The following is a 20,711-nucleotide window of genomic DNA, read 5'->3' on the forward strand; positions in this document are numbered from 1 at the left end:
AGTAAGCAAGGAGCCTGGACAGGTCAAAAGATCCTGCACGCTTGACCAATTTTAGCGTAAGTATGGGCCTTCATATATGATTTGCTATAAAGGCAACACAACGATATGGTTGCCTCTTGGTTATTGAATTCCTGAATCAGGAGCTTGTTGTATTGCTATACACTAGTTGAAGTTTGGGCTGATCTAAAGGACTGGTTTTCACGAGGTAATAGTTGACGAATATTTGATATTCAACGTGTGATCAATTATTGAACATATCAATAAATATCCTCGTAACGCTGATGTTTTCCTAACCAAGAAGAAAAAAGTTGAATATAAACAGGAGCAGCAATCAGTTTCTTAAATAATACACGACTCAAGAACAAGTGATACAGTTTCTGATGGGTCTCGATGCTATATATGTGACCAGACCTTACTGATGCAAGAAGAGAAAAAACATAATATTCTATCACGTAGATGGAGAGAGTTTGGTCTTCAAGTAATGAGTTATTGAAGTACTCTTATAACCTTATTCCACACTCATGCACCATCAATCATTTTAGGAGGAACATCTTAAACCAATATGCAGAATACTTGAGGTACCTTTTCATTTTATTTTTGTAGTCAATATAAGTGAGCCCAAATCGAACAGTGTAGCCTGACTCCCACTCATACACATCCAGAAGTGCCCATGCAAAGTATCCCTTCACCTTAACGCCCTCCCTGCACACGTATTGAATTAAACATCAACTCCGTATCAAAATTTGAATTGATTTGCAGTGTATAGATTATGTGTGTGTTTTGCTTTTTGATTAGTTAAATGTAGTTGACACCATATCCGTAAATCCTTTGTACTGACTTGATGGCTTTCGAAAGATATTGAAGATGTTGATAATGGTATCTAATCCTGGTACTATCCTTGAGGGCAGTCTTAATAGGCAGGGAGCTATTATTTGCCTCGCCAACACCTACAAAAAATCAAAGTTCAACATTTCAAATTCATATAAGATATATAGCATAAATTATGCGAAATAATTAATTTGTATACAATACCATTTTCGGTAATGTAAATCTCCGGGTTGTTGTAATTTTCCTTTATATGCAGCATAAGCTCTCGAATTCCCTTTGGGTAGATGTACAGCCAGCTCAAAGCAGTCTGCAAAAACCAAAGCAGGCTCAAATTTGTGTGTGTGTGTGTGTGTGTGTGAGAGAGAGAGAGAGAGAGAGAGAGTACCGGTGTGCCCAAAGGAACCCCATTTTTCTCCGCTGCATGTGCATGGCAGAAGAGCAAATTAGCAGAAGAGACGCACACATTTGAGTTGTATATAAATATGTATATATACATATATCTATATATATATGTGTGTGTGTGTATAAATATATATATATGTCAAATTTTGTATTTAGTAAATGAGGATGGATTAATATTAATATATATGAGTTGAGCATGGATATAGCTTTAGCACTACTTACTAGAGAGAGCGGTATTCATGTCTCCAAAGAAACTTTGGTTAACAGTTGTAACAGTGGAGAGTGAGGAAGCATCTGCATAAGTACTCGTGTAATAATTGACACCAAGGAAATCCAGGGATCCTTTAAGAAGCTTTGATTCTGCTTTGCTGAATTTAGGCAACCGATTTCCCACCGCAGACCTCATAGTTTTGGGATACTCACCGAATGTAACAGGACGAGCAAACCTACGTAAATTTTTTTTTTTTTTTTTTTTAATAATTCAAATGCAACTATGCTAGCTACCTAACTAATTTAAATTAATTTTGATTGGAGTTGGTTAAATGCTCACCAGCCGAAAATAAAATCAAGAGACTTAGAGGCCGCCCTCTTACTTGCAGCTGTTTCAGATTTTGCTACATACCAGAACGTCACAACCGTAATCCCAATTTGTCCTTTCTGAGAGGCCTGCATAAATACAAGGGAGTTTTAACGAAAAGTCTGCGGTACTGTTCACTTTAACTAAAAACCATATTTTTACACTAAAAAGTCAATTCTAGTATTATTAATTTAACCTTTATTTTGTCTTTATCGTTAAAACTCAAATTCTTTTTAACGAAAAGCCCGCGGTACTGTTCACTTTAACTAAAAATCATATTTTTACACGAAAAAGTCAATTCTAGTATTATTAATTTAACCCTTATTTTGTCTTTATCGTTAAAACTCAAATTTTTCAAGTCATTTTCATTAGTTTTCCTTAAATATAACTCAAGTTTAAAGCAACTTTAAAGTGTCAATACTTTTTCTTTGGACATTTTTTTTTTTAAACAAATGATATTATTTATACTAAGAGGTGAGGGAGTAGGCCAATTCTCAAAATGAGTTAGTAATAATATGGTTCAAATTCGTTTTTAACGAGAATCGAACTTAAGACCTCTTACTTATAAGTGAAAAAAAATATTTTTTGGGAAGTATAATTAAGTAGCCAAGTGTTTTGCTAGATAAGATCATTCCCAAGTTTATATTGGAGACACAAAAATGAGAAATATCCAAGAGTGAAAATGGTGACCTATGAGAAAAACAAAGAGATGCGGATGAGAGACGAGAGGACGAAATGAACAAACACCACCTATCTATCAAACTAAATGGGCCACAGACCCTTTTCTTTCTCTTTTCTCTAAAAATTCGCCTTTCGTTCGGTACCATTTAAGATACACTATGATAGCTCACAATTACATTTTAAGACTACATAATTAAGATAAAGTTTAAGTTAGTTGCAGGATCATTGGTTGTCTTTGATCTCAATATTTAAAAAGAAAAACTAACCAAAATGACTTTAAAATTTTAGATTTTAATAAAAAAAACCATATACAAACTTTATTTAATGATAATGACAAGAAATAAAAAAATAAAAAATAAAAAACAATACAACCCAATTGTGTGTAAGCACGTGCCAACCAATTCAATTATCAAATCAAGTTTCTGCTGTGATTGTGAGCAGATATAACTGGTAAGAAGACTTACATGCAGTGCAAAATAAGTAGTGGGAGTAGTACAATGAATGATGAGATGGAATGGATGGATGAAATAAATTATTTTTAAAATGATGAGATGGAATGGATGGATGAAATAAATTATTTTTAAAACATTTCATTGGAAAGGAAAACTTGAGAGTGAAGCTTCAATGGCTTTTTTTTCTTTTAGAGAAGGAGAGAGAGAAATCTGTTTACGTATAAAAAAAAAAAGTAATAATTTTCAACAGAAAACGTTAGTGCAAAAGCTGCATCCAAATTACTTTTTAAATATTTCATCGGGAAGGAAAAGGTTCAGAGAGAGAGAGAGAGAGAGAGAGAGAGAGAGAGCGTGTGTGTGTGTGTGTAAGGCAGAGAGTGTGAGGGTAGTGCCAACCAAATCCCTTTAAACTGGCATCAACAAACTCCAAAAAAATTTAAAAAGAGAGAAATTTGAGATAAAAAAAATATATTGCTGACCCAATAATTTGTAAGGAAATAGTTAAAAAATAGTGATAGTGCTAGTGTTCGATTTTAAGAAATATTCAATGTTTAATTTACAAAATAATTAGTTTTTTGTTTAAAAATAGTCAGTGCTTAGTTTACAAAATAATGATAGTATTAGTTTACGAAACAGTGATAATACTAATGTTTGGTTTGAAAAATAGTCAGTGCTTAGTTTACGAAATAGTGATAGTACAATTACTTGGTTTAATATATAGTCTATTGTGTTCGGTTTAAGAAATAGTCAGTGTTTAGTTTACGAAATAGTAGTAGTACTAGTGTTCAACTTAAGAAATTGTCAGTGTTCAATTTACGAAATAATCAGTGTTTAGTTCAAGAAGTAATGATAGTATTAGTGTTCCGTTTAAGATATAGTTAGTGTTTAGTTTAAGAAATATTGTTCAGTTTAAGAAGTAGTCAATGTTCATTTAAAAAAATAGTGTTCGGTTTAAGAAGTAGTCAATGTTCAATTTAAGAAATAGTATTCAGTTTAAGAAGTACTTAATGTTCAATTTAAGAAATAGTGTTCAGTTTAAGAAGTAGTCAATGTTCTGTTTTTGAAAGAATCACAGTATTAATGTTCATAAAACTGAATAATGAAAATTTTCTTTATTTTTGATTTTGTAATATTATTACTTAATTTATTCAAAAACAATTGAAAGAATAGTCAAATAAACAAATAATAAAATAAAAATAAAATGTTTATGGAGTGAGGTGAAAGGAGAGAGAAGAGTGGGGAGATGTGAAAAAAAAACAAAAAGAGAAAAAAAGTTGATGTAGACGGGTGAGGTGAAATGAGAAAAAAAAAATGGATGGGAATATATGAAAGAGGAAGAGAAAGAGGTTGAACGGTTAAGTGGGGAAGAATGTGTGTATGTGATGTGAGTGTGACGCAGGTTCCCACGCGTCTGTATATGTTTTTTTTTTTTTTTTTTTTGTCTGTTTTGTTGTTATGTAAAACTTTTGTCATTTTTATTAAAATTTGAATCATTTTTATTAAAGTTTAAGCTATTTTTATTAAATAAAGTTAGTAGATGGTTTTTGGTTAATTAAAAATTTTGATAAACCCTTTTGATTACAGTTCCTTATTTAAAAACTCCATATATATTTGTTTGTATATTATATTTGACCCTTATAAACAGTTAGGGCAAACTAAATTACAACCTCTTTTTCCTACTTCTTCCATTTTCTTCTATCATATTTGTCTTCCTTTTATCTCTTCTTGTATGAAATACTTTAGTTGAAAATGCTTGACAGTCTTCAACATTACTACTTCCCAGTGTCCTGCATCCACCATCAACAAGTCTCTACAAGTAATTGTAGTTGTCGACATATGTTGGCATAAACTTTCAACATATGTTGACAGGAATTAACATGTGTCTACTAGGTGCTCAATGAAATGCCCAATGTACCTTTTTGATCGATATTATGACTCTATTATTTAAAAATTCTGGCTACGCCATTGGTCTAAGTTGATGACAAAGAATGACGTGATTATTACTATAATAAGGTTGCATACATTGTGGACATTTTATTACGTTGTCAAGGTAGGTTTTTGTACTTCATCGTGGTTGAATTACGAAATTAACGTTTATTATTATACCAATGATGTACTATTACAATATAGACATATATTATTACTAGAGATTAATGTTATGAACTTACACAAGATTTACAACATGATGTCAACCTACAATTAAGGTCAGGATACACCATGATTGTTTGAATTTACATTCCAAGATTACATAATTTATCTTAACATTATATTTAATTAGACAAAATGACGTTGGTATTATTATACCAAGGTTTCCCTTTACGGTGTACGTTAGGTTACTTCAAATTTACACTTCAAGTTAGGTTACGTAATTATCTTCACGTTATATTTAATTACACCAAATGACGTTGGTATTACTATACTAATGTTGCACTTTATGGTGTGAATGTTAGATTACATTGTTAAGAACCTAAGATAGTACATTATAGTTGGACGTTATTGCATTATAGTAGAATGTTCAAATTAAATGGTACCGAATACTTTATTAAGGTACCGGAGACGGACCCTTTTTAAATAAATACTCTGGAATATTTCATTTGAAATAGCCGTGAAATAATGTAGCCATGCACTTTTTTAAAACAAATGAAAACGTGATGGGAGCCAACCTGATACTTTTGCCTGTATATCTTCACAGCGTGTGCATGAGCAAGTAGTAGATGATGACCAACAATGTAAGGCTCAGTGGCAGAGTTACCAGCAGTGCAATTTCCGACATAGTTTGAACATCGACCGGGTGCATAAGTACCGCCATTGTATCCATTAACACAGTATGTAATTGGCTCGTTCAATGTCACCCAATGCTGAACACGATCCCCAAATGTTTTGAAACAAAAATTGGCATAATCTTGAAAATCATTCCTGTTAATGATCAAATGATCCATATTCTCATTTACAACTTTATCATCAGGGTGGATTAAAACTTGGTTAATTATTTGTATCCTTCAGTTCAATATACTTACACAATCTTAGGGCTTAAAAATCCACCGTACTCATCTTCAAGTGCTTGTGGTGTATCCCAATGGAATAGGGTCACAAAAGGCACAATTCCTGTTTACATGAGATTGCAGGGATAAGCCAAAGATCTTGGGAGGACTGATTTATCGCACTGAATCAATGAACAAATAAAAGGGAGGCATTAATTTTGAAGAAGAATAGTGGATATATACCATTGGATAAGAGCTCTTCTAACAGATTGTTGTAGAAGTTGACTCCTTCTTGGTTCACTCCACCTTTAATTGTACCCTCTGTGACAAAAAAAAAAAAAACTACAGTTGTTAAGTTAAATCGAACCTTGAACCTAGTTTACTTAAATTCATTATCCAATTACGACTCTCAGTACAAAAAAATATATTGTAGAATAATTGGGAACTGGCTGCGATGTTTACCAGCACTTTCTATTTTCAAAAGAATGACCAATACTCTTTCATAGTATCAAAATATGTGGTGGAGAATGGATTTTGATTGAAAGACGGAGATTGGTTTAGCTGATGAAAATTATTAGAAGAGTATGGTAGAAGATTATACAGTTAGTTTAATTTGTAGGCTTAAGAACTTTGTTGTTCACTGTTTTGTAAGTATAAATTGTAAGCTCTCCTTCTCATTTTCTACAGTCTGTTCAACTCATCAATATCAATACAAGGTCTCATTCCTTTCTAAATCTTAATCTTAATCTTCTCTGTTTCACTGTAATTAATATGCATAGTTTCATAACTTTTTCAATGTAGTTTATAATTTAGTCAAATTTTGAGCAGTATAATGGAAATTCATAGATGCATCTATAATCTTACTAGGTGGTATTCTTGACCATGAGACAGAAAATCTGAAGGAGTCCAAGCCGATCTTTTTTATCAATTTTATGTCCTCCTGCGTGTGACGATATAGCATTCAATTAATCCAAACATAATTAATTTCTTTTTCAAGTAGGTGAAGTAAAACTAACTGAGACTAACAGTCAAACATATATAATACATACGAGTGATGAATAACTAACAGTCAAACATATATAATATATAATATATACGAGTGATGGAGCAAACCTTGTAGTGATCGTAAAAATCATTGGCTACGTTCCCATTGCCACCATCCGAAATTTTTTCTGCCATGAAAAATTCTCTCTTATAATTAAGACATTGATTTTTTATCATTTGCGATAAAAATCCACTAAATAATGTTAAAAGTACATGTTTATTTGATACCGGATCTCATCCAAACTCAAAGGAATTGAGTTCACTCATCAAATGATCAAGATCATTAAAATTTGATCCAACAACTACAAGCAGAAGACCCTCTAAAAATTATAATAATTGTAACTGTTGGATCAGATTTTAATGATGTGGATCATTTGATCATTGAGCTCAATTTCTTTGGATCCAGTTCCCGTTTACCCCTCATATGTTATAAAATACATATAGCCCTTTCGTCGTTTACTTAACAAACTGCCAAGCATGTATGATATGAATTAAGCTCCGAGTATTAACACCCTTTCTACTTCCAATTACGAGAGAGGGAGAGAGAAAGAGAGACAGAGACCTGGATGTTCCCTAGTGAAGGTATCCCATATACTTGGTCCCTTTCCATGAACAAGAGCTGCTCCTTCAGACTATGCATGGGAGAAAATATTTAAAAGAGATCATATATATATAATTACATGTAGTGCTAGCTTTGCTCTCAATATGTCTGAAAGTAAATGTTCTCACCTGATAAGCAGCTAAACCAGCTCCAAAGATGAACCCAGGTGGGAAGCTAGTTCGATTAAATGGCATCGAATAATGACTCGGTTCAACTTCCACAGCAGCACTTGCTAACAAAGCAAAAAGTACGAGGATGAAGCAAAAAAGAAGACGTCCTCCGTTACCACCCAACATGTTTCTACAACTGGTTCTCTTCTGCCGCTCAAGTACATTGAACATTTTGGAATACTACCTTCAACCTCTCAAGTCTTATCATATACTATATAGAGAGAGTCCGGAAAGAATCATCTCAAATCCTGTACTTTTTAAAATTATAATAATTTTAATCCTTTAATCAAATTATATGAATTCAATTAATGGAGTGAAAGGATTTGATTGAAATGATCCGGAAATGATCATTTTCCAGAAAGTCCAAGATAGCTACTGACAGGTCACACTCCTACATTATAAAATGCCGTGCATGTTTCTCATGTTATTCAAAGGATAAGAATTGTCTGCCTTTTAGTTTTGATGCTCTTCCGTGCTTTTCTGTTTTATGTGATCACGGTTAACCTACGTTAATATTTTATATTATTTTTTATAAAAATAATAAGACAAAATAAATAGTAATATAAAATATTAACGTGATTTAACCGTAATTACACAAATAAGAAAGCACATAAAAGCATCAAAACTAAAAGGGCAAACAACTCTTGTCCTTATTAAAAAGTTCAAAGTAATTAAAATTGTCACTGAAGCGGACGACTCATATTATTGGCTGGGTTACGTACAATGAAAAGACAAATTCCTCACTTGGACCGTACTTTTACAGACTGCAATGACTGATTAGTCCTCGTTATAAAGATGCGTTTACATATAGCCCAATAAATACCATTGCAAACATGCTAAACCTGAACCATCTATTTGGCTGAGCCTTGGGGATATCTTCTCACCTCTCAACCAATCGTATCCGATCCATGGATCTTTTAGGCATCTTAATTACCATCACAACGAATAGGAAAGGAGGCTCAAGATTTTCATTATCGGGACACTGTATGACACATTGACACTCAAACAATATTCACCATGAACGCAAGAAATTCGGAGGATTGATCTATGAATTTTAGTTGAATGAAAACTTTTATTTTTAAGGGTGCGTTTGTTACATCGATCTATTTCGGATTGGATTAATTTTAGCGACTAGGTTGGATTAGCTTAGAATAAACTAAGTTAAGACTGATTTAGTGAAGTGTTTAGTGTAGTGTCAGACTAAAAAGAAATGTTCTAATATTACATTATTTAGGAAGATTATATTTACACATTCCAAATTACTTTTCTCACACCTTTTAATTTTTTTTAATATTTTTCTATCAAGAGTTAGTGTTGTATAGAAAATATTAAATTTTTTAAAAAGGTGTGGGAGAAGTAATTTGGGATGTGTAAATATAATCTCTCTATTATTTAATCTATATTTATAATATTTTATCTTTATTATTAATTAATAAAATACTCATTGTCAACCAAAACTTTATGAAATTACCAGTTTAAGCCCCTATTTAAAACAGAACATGAATAAGAAATATGAAGCATAAATATAATTTCATACAACCAAATTTTTTTTTTTTTCAAAACCTCATCCACATATAATCCTAACATATCTAAAAATAAAAAATAAAAACCTTTACCCTCCCACATTCTCTCTATCAATAATTTTCTCACGTATTTTATGTGTGCCTATATGCTAGTTATTATTTAATATAATCTACTAATATTTATTATTAGTTATCATTTTCTGTTTTCTAGAATCATCTTCCACTTCCTCTGTCTAAAGCCGTTATCCTTTACTCCGCCCAATTCCACATCTCCATCTCTCTAGAACAAACAACTTTTTAGCTGAAAGAGAGAACCAAACTCAAACCTACCATTTGCCAAGTTCTGTGAGATTGGTTTTGCAGAACCCAAAATCCCTGAATAAAAATCCCTCTATCTCAGAAAACTCCATTCGCCATGGCCGTCGCCTATAAAGCTCTCTCCCTCTATTGAAAATAGGTTTTTTTTTCAGAACATTTGCAATTAGCTATTCGAATCCGGGTTTCACAATTCAAAGATTGGTTTTGCACTTCCACCGAATCTGGGTTTTTTTTTTTTTTATTCCATCGAGTTTGTGCAGATGTGCAGAAGACTAAGATGAAGCTGTGGTTGCAGATGGAAGTGGGCATCGGCCATGGTTGTCCGCCTGCCAAGTTCTCTGTCTTTGTCTACCGGCGAGGGCCCAGGCGAGCTCGGAGGTGAACGGACGACGGCAAGAGCAGAGAGAGAGCGCGACTTGATTATGGGTTCTTCGAGATTCAAAACGAGCAGAAGAAGAGTTGGAGACTCTGGGTTCTCCGCGATTCAAAACGAACGGACGAAGAGTTGGTGATTCTGGGTTCTGGGCTTTGGGTTCTCTGCGATTCGAAACGAGCAGACGAAGGTTTGGCGATTCTGGGTTCTCCACGATTCAAAACGAGATGACTTGATTCTGGATTCTAGGTTCTCCGCGGTTCTGGGTTGGCGGGTGTAGGCGATGTTGGCGAACCGAGCAGACGAGGTCTTAGCAATCCCATGGTATTCGGGGTCTCGCTAAGACGTCCTAGTGAAGGAGATAGTCCATGTAAGTAACAAACAGGACTACACTAATGTGTACTCCAGTCTAGGAAGGATTAACGAGCCTAAATAAACGCACCCTAGTATCGTTAGTATTGGTTCCTAAATGTGTTACCTTATGGAGCATTGATCCTTTTCAAGTAATTCTAGATTAGAATTTCCATTCAAAATAAAGATTCAAAGAGGAAAATAAGAGATAAAAAATTTAAAAGTTACACAAAGAAATGTTGTTTCACATTGTGACAAGTTAAGAGCCTAACACTCATGAAATTTTAATTCATGGATGCATACTCCAATTGGTCTAAAATTCATACAACAATACTCCGATTTTCTTTAAAAAAATAAAATAAGGACCGGTGACTTGGAATGCATGAATGCTCTAGAGAGCTACAAACAACTTGTCAAAAATAGACAAAAGAAAATTGCAGCATAATTTAACCCAAATTTTTTATCTATTTATCTTCAAAGCTTTCACCTGTCAAGGGAAAGGGATCCAAAAGGATTCCTTCCACCTAAAGACAAGTATTGTCTGCTCTTTCATTTCCGATGTCCTTCTATGCTCTTATGTTTGTGTGATCATGGTTAAATTACGTTAATATTTTATATTACTATTTATTTTTGTTTTATTATCTTTATAAAAAAAAATATAAAATGTTAACGTAGCTTAACCGTGATCACACAAAACAGGAGAGCAAAGAAAGGGCACCGGAAGTGGAGGGCAGACAATCCTTGTCCTCCACCTAATCCACAAAATTCGAAGATCCAGACATTTAAAATTTGATCAAACGGGTAAAGTTATTATAACTTTTAAAATGAGCTTCTATTTGTAGCCATTGAATCAAATTTCAATAGTCTGGATCCTTAAACTTGGTAGATTAGGAATAAGGGATCCAGAGAGCGTCCCCCGCCCTTAACACCAACAAGGGTACAATTATAAAATAAATCTTCAATCAATCAAGATTTAAGTCATGAGGTTTGTAGTGCTTTGTGGTGCATTTCTACCTTTTGAGTCTAAAATTCCTCCGTGCCTTCGAAGATCCCTCATCGAAACATGGGTTGAATTTGTTATAACTTCAACAGTTAAACTCCATTGACAGTGTTAAAGAACTTAAGAGTATATACTAATTATTAAAAAAATAGTCACTCATATGATTTACTTAGCATCTTGTTTGGCAAACTTAAAACCGGAAATCACTAAGTCATTTATGATCATTGAGTAATAATTCAATCATCAACATTCACGCCATTTGGTTTAGAAATTTGGTCTCTCAAACATTGTTGTGTCCATTTTGATAGATTAACTAGACCTTGTATCCTCGTGCAGGAGTGGACGAGCTTAATGATGGTAAGTTGATGAAATCGAAAGATCCTTTAACCATTACTGATTGCTCTTTAGAAAATTTTGGCAGTCGATCTTGAACTTGGGAAATCATCACAGATGGGTAGCTACGAGAATAACTTAGTTGCTCCAAAAGCATGAAAACTCAAATTATATATTTCTATTAATTTGTTAAGAGTTAGTCGTCCTGTATCCATAACTTGGATACTTGGTGGATTACTACCTAGCTAGAATTCTATTTTTCGATACCATTAATTGGGTATGCCGTTGCCACCTGATAAGCAGATGATAGAGTCCCGATGAAGCCCCTAGGAAAATTGGAAACCATTTTCTCTTGTGCAAACTCATAAATTTATAATTCCCCTCACAAACTTATTCAATCGTTGGGGACAAAATTCGGTGTGTGGCAGCATTAGCGACGATATGACAGGCCAACGCCAAACTGAAGTCCATCCAGTACTAGCACTACTACTACTACTACTACAAGGCAATAATATTTTGTCAAAAAAATATAATTTTACAATAGCTTTTGCTCCAAGTAAATTGGGGAAAGAAAGGACATTGCAACAAATGTCCTCAAATCAGTGTATATCGGAGCCATACTGACAAATTGCCAGGCGCATTGGATTTGTATGAATAAACCGGTGCAAGGATATCCAACTTCTTAATTGCGCCAAGCTGAAGAAACTGGACCCCAGTCCTATTTGGACCGTGATTGTAATTGTATTGCCAGTAAAGCATCCCCAGAGTAACGACTTGGCATGCGGTAGATGGAAAAAAACTAGGTACACACGAAAACCTCTTAAGATCTCAAATCAAGCAATCAAACGGCTCTAGCCAGTTGTTACTAGCTACTTAAGACAAAGAATAACTAGAACCGCAGAGTTGGATATCACCCAGAAACTAAAATGCAGTCAGCAGCAGAACTCTTAGTGGTGCTCCTCTGAAAGTTCCCTCTTCTAATTCCTTTTTTGGGGAATCCTATGAAGTCCAATTATTCTAAAATTTCTCCCTCCTCTACGTCGTCATCTGCTAATAAGAACTTCCTGACACTCGAAAGATTTCTTTCTGCTACTCCTTCCTTGGTAAATTCGCCTTCCAAATCAAGAAAATCATCAGGATTAATTTCTGCCATAAGATCTGAGTACTCATCTATTAAGCCTTGATCAAAATCAAAGTCCATGTCTTCAAAAAACACTTGCTTCTTAGCATCGGAGCTGGAATGTGAATCGTTGCCAGTTTCCACAGTTACAGACAAAGGCCTAGCAAATGAATCATCGAGTGGTTTCTCGCACCTCCTTTTATTAGAGATAACAGGTGGGGAACTTGAAGTCACATGTTTCATGAGATCAAAGACCTTAGGATAGCTATTGTCTTCTTCTATTTCCTCCTCCTTAAAGGGAACACCTCCTGCGCTTAAATCATTTCTTCCATAAATCTTAAGCTGTGGTTTGCCGAAAGTAGGAGGGGAATTTTTAACTACTTCAAAATCAAGACTGTGCGAAGGGAGAAAAACATAAATGACAGGGTATTCCAAAATAACTAAGTTTGCTAACTGCTGCCTTATCGGAACTCTTATATCCAACTCACAGAAAGGTGACCTAGCCCCCTGTAATAACATCCAAAAGATAAAATCAGAAACAATTATGAGGCAGTAGTTTTATATTTCTGAGAGAAATAATCAAAATACCACCAAAGCAGGTACAATAGGATTAAAAGTGAATTCTAATTTGACCCAATGAACAAAACTTTTCGCCATACCATGTACAAATTCTGTGTGTGTGTACACGCTTCTGTGATATTTACATTTACTGCAAGAAAAGTGTGCTCAGAAAAACCAAGCTAGTTGTAGGTTGCAACTTCAGCACCCATAGCAGGTGGAAAAAGCATAGGTAAGCCCAGAAGACTAAGAGGTGGTAAGAAAATGAAGTAACATCAGCAAAAGTGATGCTCAATCCATCTAACACAATGAAAGGTACAAAGAACATAATCGATAGCTTTTTCTTCAAAGTTCAAACTATCTTTTATCTTCTTTAAGGCTTTTCTTTTCTATCGATAACGTTTTCTTTCACTTTCCTTGTCACCATTTCCATATTTTCTACTCTCACTATCTTCTTGATTTCACAAAAGCTGCTTCCACATCTGGTTTACCATAAAAATTCCAATTATTCTTTTCATTTTCATGATTCTTCAAAGATTCGTGCACCTTAAGAAATATTTTCCTTTTTTTTTCTAATTTAAAAGGAAAAATATATATATATTAAGGCCTAGACTAAGAAACAAAATTACAAACCTTCGGATATTTACGAACAAAAAGCTTGAGAGAGTCAAGCTGTTCCTCACAGAATAGCTTTAGGTGATGATTCCATGGCCCAGGTTTTAGATGGTTCTCCATAACAGAGCATAGGTTCATGTTTTCATTTACTCTGCACGAGCATCAGTACGCATCAGTTATCAAAACACATGACCCAAGCCTAGACTAAGAAATTAAACATTACTAGACTTCTCAAAAAGCGTAGCAGCTTACTCATGGTCAATTAAAACAACATCCGTTGAATGAAATCGCCATTCAATTGTCCAGGAGATGCATTTCTTCCTGAAGGAGATCAGCCCAACAGAAACAAATATATAAGAAACTTAATGACTGATTCAAATCCTCCACAAACATGTTGGACCACTCACTATCATCTTCATTATAAGAGCGTATCTCAAATTATATACAGGACCAAGCAATAACCGTCGCCCAAAGCTTTGATAAATCTTACCTTTGATCATATCGAGTTTGATTTTTCTCCCTTTTTGACATTCCACTTGGTAGAAATAAGAGTTTTGTCCTGCGACTGGCAGCAGCACTCCGAAGGCTTTTAAGGTAAAAGGGTAGCCTAAAATTATTATATCTGCACAACTTATTTCTCAATCTCTGAGCAGACTCAGCAACCCTCTTCACTTCCTCAAGCAAATTGTAATCTAAAAACAGAATTGTCAATACAAATACAATGGTTAAAATACGCGAGTACAATCAGCAACTTTCACAATGCAATCTAAAACCCATGTTAAATACGCAAACGGACATCAAACCCGATCCAGAAAAGAAAAAAATATGAATTTATATCCTATAAGTTATTTATCTTCTTCAAAACCCCCAAACGAGGTACTCAAAAGTCAAAAGATTATGCAAAAAAATTGGCAAAACTACCACGAAAAAACTGCACTATGCCCATGAAAACATTCACAGTGAAAGAAAAAGCACTGAAATTTACCAAAAAGAAGTCAAATTTGCTTAACCAAATGCATTCCCCACAGATAGAAACAATTGGAAAATCTAATAAAAAAAAACTTAAAAGGGGGTCGAACTTAAATTCCAAAAATATCAAAGATGGGAACAAATTAGAAAAAGTAGGTACCTGAAAGGAGCTGATTGTCGTCGATCTGAGAGAGGGGGACGAAGCTGGTTTGGGGCCTCTTGCCCGTACAGCCAGTGCGAAGCTTGTGAACTTTGACGCACGGAAGGCTGCAGGAGCGTACGGAGCAGCCTGGACATTTGTACTTGGATGCTTTCTCTCTGCACTCTTCGCATACTTTGGGGTTTGGTTTTGCTGTACCTGCTTGTCCTCCGCCTTCCTCCATGGGTCTTCTTTCACACGCACTGACAGACGCAAAGGGGTTTGGGGAAGGACCGGCAAAGTAGGGTTTATGAAGTAGATCCTCACAACGTCGCAACGACGTCGTTTCGTTTGATATTGACTTTGACTTAATATACCCCACCCGCATGGAGAGGGAGTCGGCAAGTAGAGATATATGGAATCCGGATTTTCGCCGCATCTTCTTCCTAAGGATACGAAGATTCGTGAATTATATCCATTTATTGTAAATTATACGGTTAGAAATTATTTTAAATATTTTTATTTAAAATTAAACTTAAAAAGTATTTGACAAAAACTAACTGCATGATGTACAATGAATAAACACGATTTATGAATCTTCAAGATCTTTATCAAAAAGATCTGGAGAGGATCATATTGGGTATATATGGTTGCTGGATTTTTTGGCACAATTTAACCAAAGAAGTTTTTATTTCCTTCTGAATACATGTGGTGCACCTCATGTTATTATATAAGTGAAGGAAAACTTTACTTTTTAAAGTTAATTTTTTAACACAAATATATCACAACTTGTAAAGTAACACATGATGTACCATCTTATATTCCGGATACAATGAAAAATTTCTTCAAAATTCCATCTCCTAATATGCCTTTGTGTCATTTTCTATTCAATATTGTGCCATACCAGCGTACTGATAAATCAACACACAAAGATTGAAGACGACATGAACATTTCCTTCCAGATTTTTTATTTTTCTTCCTACATACTTAAACATTTCCTTCTGGTAGGACAATATGTAGACTACCAATGAAACAACCCTAAATAAATAAACTTTCATTATTACGTCAATTTTGGACATCATACACAACTCACAAAAGTTTTACGTAACATTGTTCTTTATGGTTGAAGGTTTTTTTTTTTTTTTTTTTGTGCGGTTCAACGAGTCCCTACATCTATATCGCTGTCGTTCCCGTCTTCCTTGTCTCCTCCCCCTTCGTCATGGCTGAAAGTTAATGTTGATGGGGCTCTCCATGGCTCAAACAAAATAGGGGACACAAGGGTGGTTTTTCGTGATAACAATGGTGAATTTATGGGAGGTTTTGTCCAGTGATTTTCTTACATCTCCAGTTCGTATCATGTGGAGTTTTTGGCATTTAGGGAGGTCTTCGACTTGCTAATCCAGGCTGATCACATGTCTGACAGTCTTCCAATTTAGTAACACATAGATTAGCTCGTATGACTTTGTTTTTCAATTTGAATTCTTGTTGGTTTGATGAACAACCGGATTTAATTTGTGACGTTTTACTTATTGAATCTACTCATCCTTAAACACAACATGAGTATTTTTCTTTTTTAAACATGAGTATTTAATTTGTGACGTTTTTATGGTCATACTTGTTTAGTACAATTAATTTTTCTCGTAACACAACATGAGTATTTTTCCTTTTTAAACACAACCATAAAAAAATAACCCTTAAGTAATAGTTATACTAAAAGCCACAGTTTTAGTATAACTTTAGGTGAAGGATGCACAGCCAAAAGTTTACAGTTACACTAAAACTGTGGATAATGTGGCTAGCTAATTTTAGTGAAGGATGAGAGAATTTATCCCAAAGTTTAAGCATTATACAATATTATTGATAAAGAAAATTATCATATAATATTAAAACTAGATATGTTGAAATAGAAAAAAATATATATTCAAAATTAGTTAAAAGGTTTATTAATTGATTTGCACCATAAAATTGTTATTTAGTTTCACTTCACCTTTGAAATTACTTTTGTCTCACTTTAGTTTATAATTCTGCTATTTTCGTCTCTTTTAGTCTTAATTCATCCTCATTTTCGTCATTCTATTAAATAAATGTTAAATTAAAAAGTAGTATGAACATTTTATTTTTGATAGAACTTTGTATCTCCAACTTACCTACTAAAACAATCCCAATAAGCAAACTAGAAGATAAGTACCCCACATCTGTCAATACATTCGCTATAAAGCAAGGTTTTAAAAGACACTAGGTGTGACAGCCCGTCCCGAATTAATTGTCCCGTAGGTGTGAAATGACGATTTTACCCCTGGTGGTTATTTGTCATTTTGGGTGATTGTTTTGTGGTTTTGTTGGTTGTATCTGGACCACACACTCTGATCCTCATCATCTTTCCCCGTATCCCTCTTTGTCTCGAACACTCTCTCTCTTTCTCTCTCCTTCTCACTTGTACGGACGAGACCTAAATCCCTTGCAAACGTCACAGATCGAAGTGGAAATTAATACCTTTGTGTTCGTGAGGACCATACGAGTTCAACCATACCAATTTCAGGTAAAGAATCCTTCGATTTCACGTCGAACCAGGAATCTCCGATTTGGGTCACTGTTCATGCACACGTGAATTTTTTACTTTTAAGGAATTTGAAGCTTATAGGAAGCTTAGTGAGGTCCTTAGGAAGCTCGGGGTGGTTCGTTGAGTGGAATTGGACGTTGGGAAAGCTAGTTCTGAAGTTGGCCGGTTTTTCTTGAATTTTTCCAACAAGATCCTGTGATCTTTGAGGTTTCAAACAGGTATAACGTTGTTCTACTCATCTCCAACTTTCCATTGGTGCAAATTTCATAGAAATTGGTGAAGAAACGAGTGAGAACGAAGGGTTTGAAGTTTTTCTAGGTTTCCGGTGACCGACGACTCACGCGGAGAAGATGACGGAATATTCCGTCAGTTTGGACAGAATATTTTGACACAGTCAGTCAGATTTAACGAAATCCGTTAGGGTTTAACGAAATCCGTTAGGGTTTAACGAAATATTTCTGACGGCGTTAACTAACGCCGTCAGTGTGCCTGGCACGTGGCCACGCGTGGGGGCGCGTAGGGTCGTGCCCTCAACGGCATGTGGAGCCTCGAAAAATCATTTTAAAATATGGGGATGTTCGTGAGGTTGAGTAGATCACGTTAGTGTATTCACACACCCCATTTGAGCATTGTATGAGAAGTTATTACCTATTTTTGGTTATGTGCTTAAATTGACATTTTTATAGTTGTTTCACATATAGGTGAGACCCATCCTGAGGAGGAGCGCAGTCATTCAAGGCAAGGGGGTTACGACCCTTTCACATATCAGTGAGTGGGCTTCTGGTTTTCCGTATATACCTATATACTTGTGGTTTTTCCCATAAAATGAAAAGGAATGTTTATATGTTTTAAATGCCATGCATAGCGTTTGCATATTTATTTATGCATTAGTAGTTGCATATATGTATGCTTAGTGTTGCGGACGCACAGGTAAGTGCCAAGTAAGTTTATGATTTATGATTGTGAATTAGTGGTTATGTGAGATGCATAGAGAGCTCATAACCTGCACCCCCGGTGTTAGTGCTCCCGCCCAAAGTAGGGCATAATCCTTCACGTGATGTTCACCTTCTGCACCACACGCTCATCTTGGATCCAAGTTAGGTGCACAGTCTTGTAGTACAGACCACTATAGGTGGTTCCGACTCGTAGGTGACCCGCGATTATTCGCTTAGTCTTCACGTGATCGTAGCACTTGAGCGTATTTATTTACACCTAGTCCTGTCGTACAGACCACTTTAGGTGGTTCCGACTCGTGTGCAGATATAGTTAGTGAGTTGGGGATTTGAGCTCTAGATTCAGCCGTACATGTCACGTTAGGTGACTCCGGCTGACATGTTACTTGCATTAATTGACATTACCTGGGTTACTTACAGTTTGTGTGGAGGCATTCGACGTGGCATATTTCTGAATATGTTTTCGATATATGTGTCTATTCTATTTTCTGGAAAACTATACAGGTTTTACGGCGAGGAGTTAGAACTTTTGTTAATGAAATGATTTTGAAAAGCTTTGTTTTTGCCCACTCACACTTTCTATTTTGCGCCCCTCCAGGTTCTAGTTAGAAGCAGCTTTGGTGGTTTACGAGGTCTTAACGGTGGTTCTGACAGAACATCACAAATGTAGGATCATCTTTGGGTGTTGTGTATTTAGTATTAGTTCTTCTGGACTGCACTTAGGCTTTCTGTGCTCTGAATATTGCTTATCACACTTACACTTGCACTGGTATGTTAACTACATTGTTTTGTAGTTTGGTTTTTATTTATTTGTACTTTTATTATTAATTTTGCTTCCGCACTGTGCACATGGTTACGTCACTCTCATGTGACGGCCAGCACGCCTTGATTTCGATCGAGGGTGTGTCACTAGGTACTAGTTGGGCAGTGAATTAGGGCCTAGCACCTAAGTGGCTAAGCGAGGACCTAGGTGAACTGAGCGGATTTAAATAAACTTATTATATATCGTATAAATAAGTGCCTATTCATACTTAAAAAATACATAATTGTATTGAAATACATAAATTAAAAAATAAAGTGACATATAGATTAGATAGTATAACATATTAAAAACATGGGAAAACAAAATATAATGAGTGTTCATCAAAGTATTAAACAAGTCTCTTACAATTTATTAAAAAAATAAATGCACAAATGAAAGTTATCTATTTTCTATCTAAGTGAGAGTAGCGATCAAAGTGGGGGTTTAGGCGGGCTAGACAGACGCCTAAGCATTTCTAAGCACACTTTCTTAATCTTCAAACGCTTAGAAATTAATTAAGACAGGTGGCCAACCACCTAGTGCTTATGCAGGGACTTAGGCAACGCTAGGTGAAAATTTTCAGAACAGTGCTATAAAGTTGTGTTCCTGATAAATGTGGCGAAAGAGATTCTAGAATTTGCAAACAAGCTTTTGAATACTGTACACTATGTTTTGAAGATACAAAGAAAGGATATAACATGGTTCACAACATCAATAAAGATTGTCAAATCTCACTCCATTGAGAAGCCTCTTTAGACCATATCCAAAGAAAATGTTAAATATGCCAAATACGATTAAAAGACATTCAAGTGTTTTCCAATGGACATGCCATATATGATGTGGCATGTGAGTCATTTGACTCCTTGCTTTTTAGCTTTTTTTTTTTTTCAGCAAACAAAGGAGTCAAATATATTTAATTTAATTTTTTAAATTATTTTTTAATAGTTAATGTAACTCTAGGCCCAATAAAATAATAAAATAAATATTTGACATATTCATTGGAAAAGAAGAAGATTTAGCATTTGTATTCAATTTGCCACATTAGCTTCAAATAAAATTTTGACATACTATATTTGATATATCATTTGGAGATACTCTTAGATTCATTGAAAAACCCCTTCAAATCTCGCAACATCAATCAAGGGCTTTTGGCTACCCCTAAAAGTCATAACGCTTACTATTTTTAAATAAACTAACTTAGACATCAAAAATCCATTGGCCTCACCTTCTTTCTCGTGAGAATTAAGCCATTGATCAAAGATGTTAATTGTTTTGTAAATACATTTTTGTTAAGTTCCAAAATTACGAAAATTAGCTACCACAATGATATTTTTTAAAAATAAAAAAATTCGAAATCAATT

The 20,711-nt window shown here is 34.8% G+C and overlaps 2 protein-coding genes and 1 long non-coding RNA gene across 4 annotated transcripts; 1 reads left to right on the plus strand and 2 right to left on the minus strand.

Annotated features, from left to right (window-relative positions):
- Window positions 1-308: 308 nt before the first annotated feature.
- Window positions 309-7,959, minus strand: LOC103945826 (vicianin hydrolase). 2 transcript variants are annotated; one of them, XM_009356410.3, is made up of 13 exons: window positions 7,695-7,957; window positions 7,528-7,597; window positions 7,035-7,093; window positions 6,786-6,861; window positions 6,165-6,242; window positions 5,958-6,045; window positions 5,604-5,856; window positions 1,781-1,896; window positions 1,453-1,676; window positions 1,214-1,245; window positions 1,033-1,135; window positions 839-947; window positions 309-702 (listed from the first exon to the last, which is right to left on the minus strand). In XM_009356410.3, exons 1-13 carry the CDS (start codon window positions 7,905-7,907, stop codon window positions 534-536), a joined length of 1,590 nt encoding a protein of 529 aa, XP_009354685.2. In that variant the 5' UTR covers window positions 7,908-7,957; the 3' UTR covers window positions 309-533. The 2 variants fall into 2 exon arrangements, with proteins under 2 accessions (XP_009354685.2, XP_048442156.1); XM_048586199.1 differs by having other exon boundaries at window positions 552-702; window positions 813-947; window positions 7,695-7,959.
- Window positions 7,960-9,377: 1,418 nt separating this feature from the next.
- LOC125478239 lies at window positions 9,378-10,483 on the plus strand. The gene is made up of 2 exons (XR_007259043.1): window positions 9,378-9,716; window positions 9,838-10,483. It is a non-coding gene; the product is annotated as an uncharacterized LOC125478239 (long non-coding RNA).
- Window positions 10,484-12,127: 1,644 nt separating this feature from the next.
- On the minus strand, window positions 12,128-15,365 carry LOC103945825 (box C/D snoRNA protein 1). The gene is made up of 5 exons (XM_009356409.3): window positions 15,057-15,365; window positions 14,418-14,619; window positions 14,180-14,248; window positions 13,946-14,078; window positions 12,128-13,261 (listed from the first exon to the last, which is right to left on the minus strand). Exons 1-5 carry the CDS (start codon window positions 15,277-15,279, stop codon window positions 12,647-12,649), a joined length of 1,242 nt encoding a protein of 413 aa, XP_009354684.3. The 5' UTR covers window positions 15,280-15,365; the 3' UTR covers window positions 12,128-12,646.
- Between the last annotated feature and the right edge of the window lie 5,346 nt (window positions 15,366-20,711).

The sequence above is a fragment of a genome, unplaced genomic scaffold (assembly GCF_019419815.1).
Source record: "Pyrus x bretschneideri cultivar Hongxiangsu unplaced genomic scaffold, Pyrus_bretschneideri_v1 Contig24, whole genome shotgun sequence".
In the NCBI taxonomy this organism is placed as follows: Eukaryota; Viridiplantae; Streptophyta; class Magnoliopsida; order Rosales; family Rosaceae; genus Pyrus; species Pyrus x bretschneideri.